This window comes from Haplochromis burtoni, unplaced genomic scaffold, assembly GCF_018398535.1.
Source record: "Haplochromis burtoni strain Fernald_Lab_line unplaced genomic scaffold, NCSU_Asbu1 Contig_41, whole genome shotgun sequence".
Taxonomy (NCBI): Eukaryota; Metazoa; Chordata; class Actinopteri; order Cichliformes; family Cichlidae; genus Haplochromis; species Haplochromis burtoni.
In genome coordinates this window covers 217,886-225,041 of record NW_024582402.1, presented here as the reverse complement: position 1 = coordinate 225,041, position 7,156 = coordinate 217,886, and the positions used below count along the sequence as shown (strand labels likewise).

Sequence of the window (7,156 nt, the reverse complement as noted above, 5' to 3'; positions counted from 1 at the left end):
TCGAGCTCACGGTCTGTCACAGACAATGCGTGCGAGTTCAATGGGACCAGTGTGCAGGAAAACTGGGCACAGTCAGACGAGGTCAGAGCATATAGTGTTCAGTCACACTTTACACACAAACTTTGGTGCCGGCTGAATTGTTTCACAGGGGTGGTTTATTTTTTTTTTTTTATTTTCCCCCCCCCCCCACATTAATGGAGAATGGCAAAATTGATATCAAACGTTTGTCCTTTTTTTTTTTTTTTTTTTTTTTTTTTGAATGGAGGCTGTTTTGTACCTTGACATTGAATAAAATTTGGTATTGGACTATGCTGCTTTTTTGTGTGTGTTTGAATTAAGACCGACTCGATGGCCGCTCTATGTATAATGGCTCATTTATCCAAATATCTAATCGGCCAATCGCATGGCAGCAACTTTCAATGTGGTATGGTTGGTGGTGCCAGACAGGCTGATCGGAGTATTTTAGAAACTGCTGATCTGCAGGGATTTTTCCCACACAACCATCTCTGGGTCTGAAAGAGAAAATAACCAGTGTGCAGCACTTTTTCTTTGCAAGGTTATTGTTAAATAAAACTTGATGTGAAAATGAAATTTAAATGGATATGTTATTTTTGTAAACGTGGAAAACAAATACAGAAGAAACATCCTTAGTATTTGTTAATTAATTTTATTACAACTTACCTGATCTTTATTTAGACTTTGGATATTTACACGACTGAGTCATCTGTCTTTATTAAAACACCTACACTGATTCTTCGAAATCTTGCCTCTGGCATATGCCCTTCATACAATAATAATTCAAAAGATTAAAACACTGAAACTGATAAATGTAAAACAATACACTCTGGAAAATAAACCTGAAATTTAAAAAAAAAAAAAAAAAAAAAAAAAATCCAACACCACAAACTGGTCCTCTGGGCCTTTGTGATGTCAGAGTTCAAAGAATGCTTTGAATAAGAAGGAAACAGTGACTCAAATTAACCACTCATTAACCAAAGTATACAGAAGAGCATCTCTTAATGCAGAACCTGTCAAAGCTTGAAGCAGATGGGCTACAGGAGCAAAAGACAGCACAGGGCGACACCACAATGTACATGAATATTGTAGCTGACCATGCCCATCCCTTTTAAAATTCTAACAGCTGCTTTCAGCAGGATAATGGACCATGTCATAAAGCATAAATCACCTCAAACTGGTTTTGTGAACATGACAATGAGTTTTCTGTACTCAGATGACCTCCACAGTAACCAGATCTCAATCTGGCATCATGTCAATAAGGGCTAAAATGTCCATATTGGTGTAGCATATGAATTGTCCAGTGAGTGCGTGCTGGTGTCAGTTCAGTCAAATGAAACGTGTATTTAAATGCTGTTTGAATTTGGCTTTACAAATTTACTATCTGCAAAAGCATAACTGATTTTATATTGACCTTGTAGGTGTGTGTGTGTGTGTGTGTCTGTGTGCATGTGTCATGGAAAACTGTGAGACACCTACTGTCATATTAACAGCTGTAAGTTTGGGTTTCAAATGCTCTGGCAAGTGTTTGTTTTGTCAGCAGTGCAGCAGAGCTCCAAATGAAGGCTGAGTTCAACAATCAGTGTGGTTTGCCCTTTCAGTAGTTGTCTAACTAGAAAGACATTCAGAGGTCGTAGATGTCTGCCAAAGCCTGTGTACTATTTCACAGTTTTAAGGAAAGTGATACAGATCTGTACAAAATTGAGCAGTGTCTTCCTCTGAAAACACTCTCACCAAGCTTCATTAAATTTGGCTAGATAGATTCTGGGCTATGTTGGAGATAATAGATTTTTCATAAAGATGTAACTGTGAACAAAACACTCCCATTTCTCTCTCTATATATATATCTATCTATATATCTATCTCTCTATATATATAAAAAAAAAAAAAAACAGAATAAAAAAATAAAACCACAATTGATTTGGTGCTATAATTTTTCAATACTTATTCACTATGAAATCCATACGGGGTGTGAACTTGGGCGTGATATTTAGACTGACACATATTTTGAATTTGTGCCATAGCATTTATGTGTAACCAAGAAACAATGTATACATCCGTCACAGGTAAATCCAGGCAAGCTAAAAAGGACAATTGAAGATAGAACAAACCAGGCAGAGATGACGTAATATAAGATGGGAAGGGTCATGAATAACATTGCAATAAGTAACCAAGTCCCAGTATAACAAATAAAATAAGTTACATATTGCTATATATCTGTAGTCTGTTAACTAGTTTTATATAAACCTGGACAGTTAGAAACTGTACACGTATGGTCAGAAATTGACATCAACAAATAATTCTGACTGAATATTTGCTCATTCAATTTTCAATAGGATCAAGGCCCGGGGCTTTGGGGAGGTGAATTCTAGAAGCTGAATGTTGGTCTGCTTTAGCCATTTGAAAACCAGTTTTAATATGTTCTTGGGATCATTGTCTTGTTGGATGACCCAACTGTGTCCAAGTGTTAACTGTCTAGCTGTTGATACAAAGTCAAGTTGAAGCACTTGTATACACAAGGTGAAACCAGGCAAGCCAAAAAGGACACTTGAAGATACAACAAATTGGTTGTTTATTGTAGTTTGCGGGTTGTTCCTGATCATCCCAACCAATTTTCTCTCATCTGAGGGTGATAATTTGGGTCCTCTTCCAGACCTTGGCAAAGTGGTGATACATCTGAATAACGTGTACTGATGTAAAGTTATTTGAACTGATGATCTTGGACTCTTGACTCTTAAAAGCCACAAATTACCATGATATTCATGCCCATAACCCCCAGTGTGTTTAAACTACTGACTGCAACTGTGTATGTTTAGTCCCGGGGTTTCCGACCTAGACCTATGTAGTCATGAGATAAACGTGAGGAGTTTTAGTTATTTAAATGAAATGGTCTCATAAGATTTGAGGCCAATTGGGACACTGCATGAACTGAAAATACTTCATCTGACTTAAAGAATTTCGGAACACTTTTACTGCCTTTCTGCGAAGATCTGTCTGCTCACTACTTTCCTGTAATGTTTTTGTTTGTGTAACTCTTCTCTCCTCCTAAAAAGCAGAACTAACCCTGCCATATCTGTGGTAACACAGACAGTAATGAAAACAGGACACGTTGGTTGAAATCTGACACTGGACACAAACTGCAGTAACTCTGCAGCTGCGCCACCTACTGTTCACAGAGGAGATCAACGCCCGGAAAACATCACCGGATGTTTGCCAGAAATCGCGCGATATCTGGCCTTGCGAGACTTCTGGCCGTTCTTTTCCCCCGGAACATCAGGCAAGATGGTAGGTGTTTGTACCGTCTCGCAGCTAGTCAGACTACAATCTGTATGCATCGGGGCTCTAAAGTTGCTGATTTGAACAGCTGACTGTGTCATCGAATAGTTCCACAGTTTTTATTACCATCCAGTAGAAAATCGTTGCTCCAAATGAAAGATTAAACTGTGTTTACAGCCTCCGTACTAGCCGGAGCTATGGCTAAGCTAACCCGGTGGTAGAGCGTTACTCGTAGCAGTAGCTGAAATAAAATAATCATTATAATATTACTGTAGTTGGTTGTGCATGGGTTATTAAACCGACCTGTAGACGTTTAATGGTGAAAATGAGTGACGCCTGTTAAATTCTGAAGCATCAGTGTAAAATGCTAAGCTACCTACTCACCGGGGTGATCCCGTTTCTTCCAGGCGGATACCGAGATCAAGAAGAAGCGTACCTTCAGGAAGTTCACATACAGAGGTGTGGACCTGGACCAGCTTCTGGACATGTCCTAGTAAGTGACACAACTGATACGGTCACTGGTGATGTCATTCAGTCAACTAGAGTTACTGTACTACTACTGCACATCCTGACAACGTAATTTGTTGTCACAGTAAGACACTCACAGAGGGGTTTATAAGTGATAATACTGACTCACTAAAAATCAAATAAAATTGTCAAATTTTTAAGATGATTTATTCAACTCTGATGCTTGCAGGTCAAAACTGAATAAAGAGGCTTGAGACTGGACACTGAAACTAGAATTTACTTGTCTAATATTGGCAGCCATTTTTATTTTTTTTTACCTTTATGTGTCTGACAGCATTGAATAGTTTGTGTATGGACACGTGATTTCTTCTCTTACTTGCATCTGGGAATTGGAGGCGTGAAACTTGATTTAAATTGTTTTCCTCTGTGTCCTGCCTCTAGTGAGCAGCTGATGCAGCTGTACTGCGCCCGCCAGAGGAGGAGGCTGAACCGTGGCCTGCGTCGCAAGCAGCAGACTCTCCTTAAGCGCCTGCGCAAGGCAAAGAAGGAGGCTCCTCCCATGGAGAAACCAGAGGTGGTGAAGACCCACCTGAGGGACATGATCATCCTGCCTGAGATGGTTGGTTCTATGGTTGGAGTGTACAATGGCAAGACTTTCAACCAGGTTGAAATCAAGGTGAGATGTCAGTCTGGTAATTGGCACAGTTTGAAAAGCTGGGGTGGCTTTATTTCTGCCATTGAACTAAATCAGCGCACCCATCCAATAAAACTGATCATATAGGCCATGATCATTTATTTTGGGGAAAAACAAAAACCCCAAACTAAAGTGTGCATTGGTCCAGCAGGTATAACTGACCAATAAATTGAACTTTTGCCCATTTACAAACTCATTCAGTTTTCACTCATTGCCCTCTAAAAATAGACTTTCAGCTCAAGTGGCTCACGGAGCGTTTTTATCAAATGTAACTAAAATGTAATGTGGAACTGTAGCTACATCTGACCATGGTTGTCAAAGTGATTCAACATGACTGATAATTAGTACACTGGGAAAATACAGATACACTAAATTGAAAGAAAATATGGGACGTCTTAGTTGGTTAAAAAAAATCTAAGGGGTCTTTATCAGTTTTCCAAGAATGTATTTCCTATAAACTAGTTTTCCTGAAGTCACCGCTTTACATTGAGTACACTGTGATGCATAATCTACTGCAGTATTGGACATATTTTTAAACCTGCCATATTGTCCAGTTAAATTAAAAAAAAAAAATTACATCAATTTTTAAGTTGACAGTAAAATATGCTATGAGCCAAATCACCCATTGTGATTGATTATGAATGCAGGATAATGCATAATAATCAGGTGTTGTAAAACCCCTTAAGTACGCCAGCTTCAATGTGCACAGATCCTGCATGCCTCCAAGCTTCCCTATTTTGGTAGTGACCAAGTCAGTGTGTTATTTTGTGTTTCCAAAGTGTACAGGTTTACACTGACAAGCAAAGGTTCCTGTGTTGATCCAGGGAGTAGGCCCACATCTCTTTGGGGTTGTCAGGAAGGGCATCCACCTTTTAAAGAAGGTGACAGCCAAAAGTAGTTTGAATCATACATTACGTTAGTAAATCTTGCATATCCTGTATAAAAGAATTCCTACTGTATTGTATTTTTCAAATCCACAACCCTGTTTGTACACATCAAATTACACTTTGCTCAAGCTGTTGAGGAGAAGCCGTTTTGTTTAAACGTCAGTAAATTTGTTCTGATCTCTGTCACATAAAATTCTATTGCTCCGTACTTAACATGTTGTTTGTCCCCTCTCTACAGCCTGAGATGTGTGGTCACTACTTGGGAGAGTTCTCCATCACCTACAAGCCAGTGAAGCACGGTCGCCCTGGTATTGGAGCCACACACTCTTCTCGTTTCATCCCTCTGAAGTAGAATGGCTGTATTATTTGTATAAATAAAAAATTGGGTGCTCCACACAACATGATTGTGTTGATTTTCTTTTACATTATGGGTCAAAATGAAAATTGAATGCATATTTTAAAGATGGCATGGTGACAGAAACCTTGTGAATGCAAGACTCAAAGATAAGGTGCTTTTGTTTGAATTTTGATTTATGCTGAAATGATCTAAGTCCCTGAAATGTAACATTTCTTTACAAAACAAAAGATGCTATGTACATCAAAATTACTGGTGACTTGCTAATTAGAGGCTTTCAGCCTTTTTGACATGGTCTCTGCTTCATCTTGAAGCTTTAAACATCAGGCATCAGCGCCTAACCTGGGAAGCTGTTCATGCTCAAATAAGGTGAGCAGTTGTAATACTGACCACAAAGTTCCTGCCGCCGCTGAAACCAGAGCAGCAACAGCGGTGCGGCTGAAAAAAGCACCGGGTTTGTACTCCACCACTACGAATGTTCCGCCTCTTGAATCTCAGAGCCAGCTGCAATTTGAGTGTGGCCATTCTGGGCCATGGATACAAGCTCTAGCGGTCTCAAAACTGTTTATTGACATCGAGCTAATAAGGTTTGTAAGCCGGGTAAAGAAACAGTGGCCGAATTGGTGAGTGTTGGTTTAAATTTTAACTTCTTTCACAGAGCCTGTTTTTATAGAAAACCAGACAACGCTAGCTTGTGGCAACCTAGCTTCCAGCCCGGTTAACGGCAGCTAGCTTGTTAGCTTCAGAGCGAGAATGACAGAGGGGAACAGTCCTGTCAAAAGGCAGCGAAGGCAAACACGATTTAATAACTGTCTTTTGCTGCCTGTTTTTAAAATCTTTGGGGTTTTGTTGTTCACCTCAGGATGTAAGTAACATCGGCTGAGTTTGAAATGTTCGCTCAAATAAATTTGCCGGTGTTTTTTCCCGGCGTGAGTGAGTAGTTGCAAATCAAGAACAAAGATCTATTGTAGGCAAGCTAACCTTAACTGTTACCATCAGCGGCACCGGTATTATTATTATTATTATTTTACCATTTCACTCTACTAATTTCCCATCCTTAATATTAACCCTTTAAACGCTGTCAGGTATCTACCTGACTCAAATGGGCTCTTTCCGTATATTATTTTACAACTGGCACATAGGTCCCTGTAATTTTAACGTGTTTAGTAAGACCGAGGCCACGTTAAGTTAAATTTTAATTGCTAATAGGAGGATTACAAGGACTAGACATACGGTAATAACGTTACAGATGTTCTTCATCCAAGCGAAGATTTACGGTATGGCTATTATACATTCGTACATGACGATTAACAAATTATTGTTGAATTCGCTATTTAGGGCCATCTATACGAATTCTGTGGTACATGCTGGTTGGTGTTTTGATTGCGAGTTTGTTAAACACAGATGTAAGTGGCCTCACCATAATATTAGATTAGTCAACTATAATTACCAAAGGAGTAG

The 7,156-nt window shown here is 39.3% G+C and overlaps 2 protein-coding genes across 4 annotated transcripts in view; both read left to right on the top strand.

Annotated features, from left to right (window-relative positions):
- Positions 1–3,181: 3,181 nt before the first annotated feature.
- rps15 (ribosomal protein S15) lies at positions 3,182–5,739 on the top strand. The gene is made up of 4 exons (XM_005920658.2): positions 3,182–3,300; positions 3,699–3,784; positions 4,201–4,435; positions 5,579–5,739. The coding sequence occupies exons 1-4, from the start codon at positions 3,298–3,300 to the stop codon at positions 5,690–5,692; spliced, it is 438 nt and encodes a 145-aa protein (XP_005920720.1). The 5' UTR covers positions 3,182–3,297; the 3' UTR covers positions 5,693–5,739.
- A 20-nt stretch (positions 5,740–5,759) lies between these two features.
- Positions 5,760–7,156, top strand: part of LOC102291302 (dipeptidyl peptidase 9) — a 16,494-nt gene continuing 15,097 nt past the window's right edge. Inside the window, exon 1 of one of the 3 annotated variants that reach the window (XM_005920656.3) lies at positions 5,760–6,318. The gene's annotated coding sequence lies outside the window, so the exon portion shown is untranslated. Of the gene's footprint in view, positions 6,561–7,156 lie in introns of all 3 variants that reach the window. The other 2 variants (XM_005920655.3, XM_005920654.3) reach the window with 2 other exon arrangements.

Bases quoted from the DNA above. Each gene is read 5' to 3' on its own strand.
- rps15 (XM_005920658.2), top strand. The intron at 3,785-4,200 runs GTAAGTGACACA...TCCTGCCTCTAG, and splicing joins CAGCTTCTGGACATGTCCTA to TGAGCAGCTGATGCAGCTGT. The intron at 4,436-5,578 runs GTGAGATGTCAG...CCCTCTCTACAG, and splicing joins TCAACCAGGTTGAAATCAAG to CCTGAGATGTGTGGTCACTA.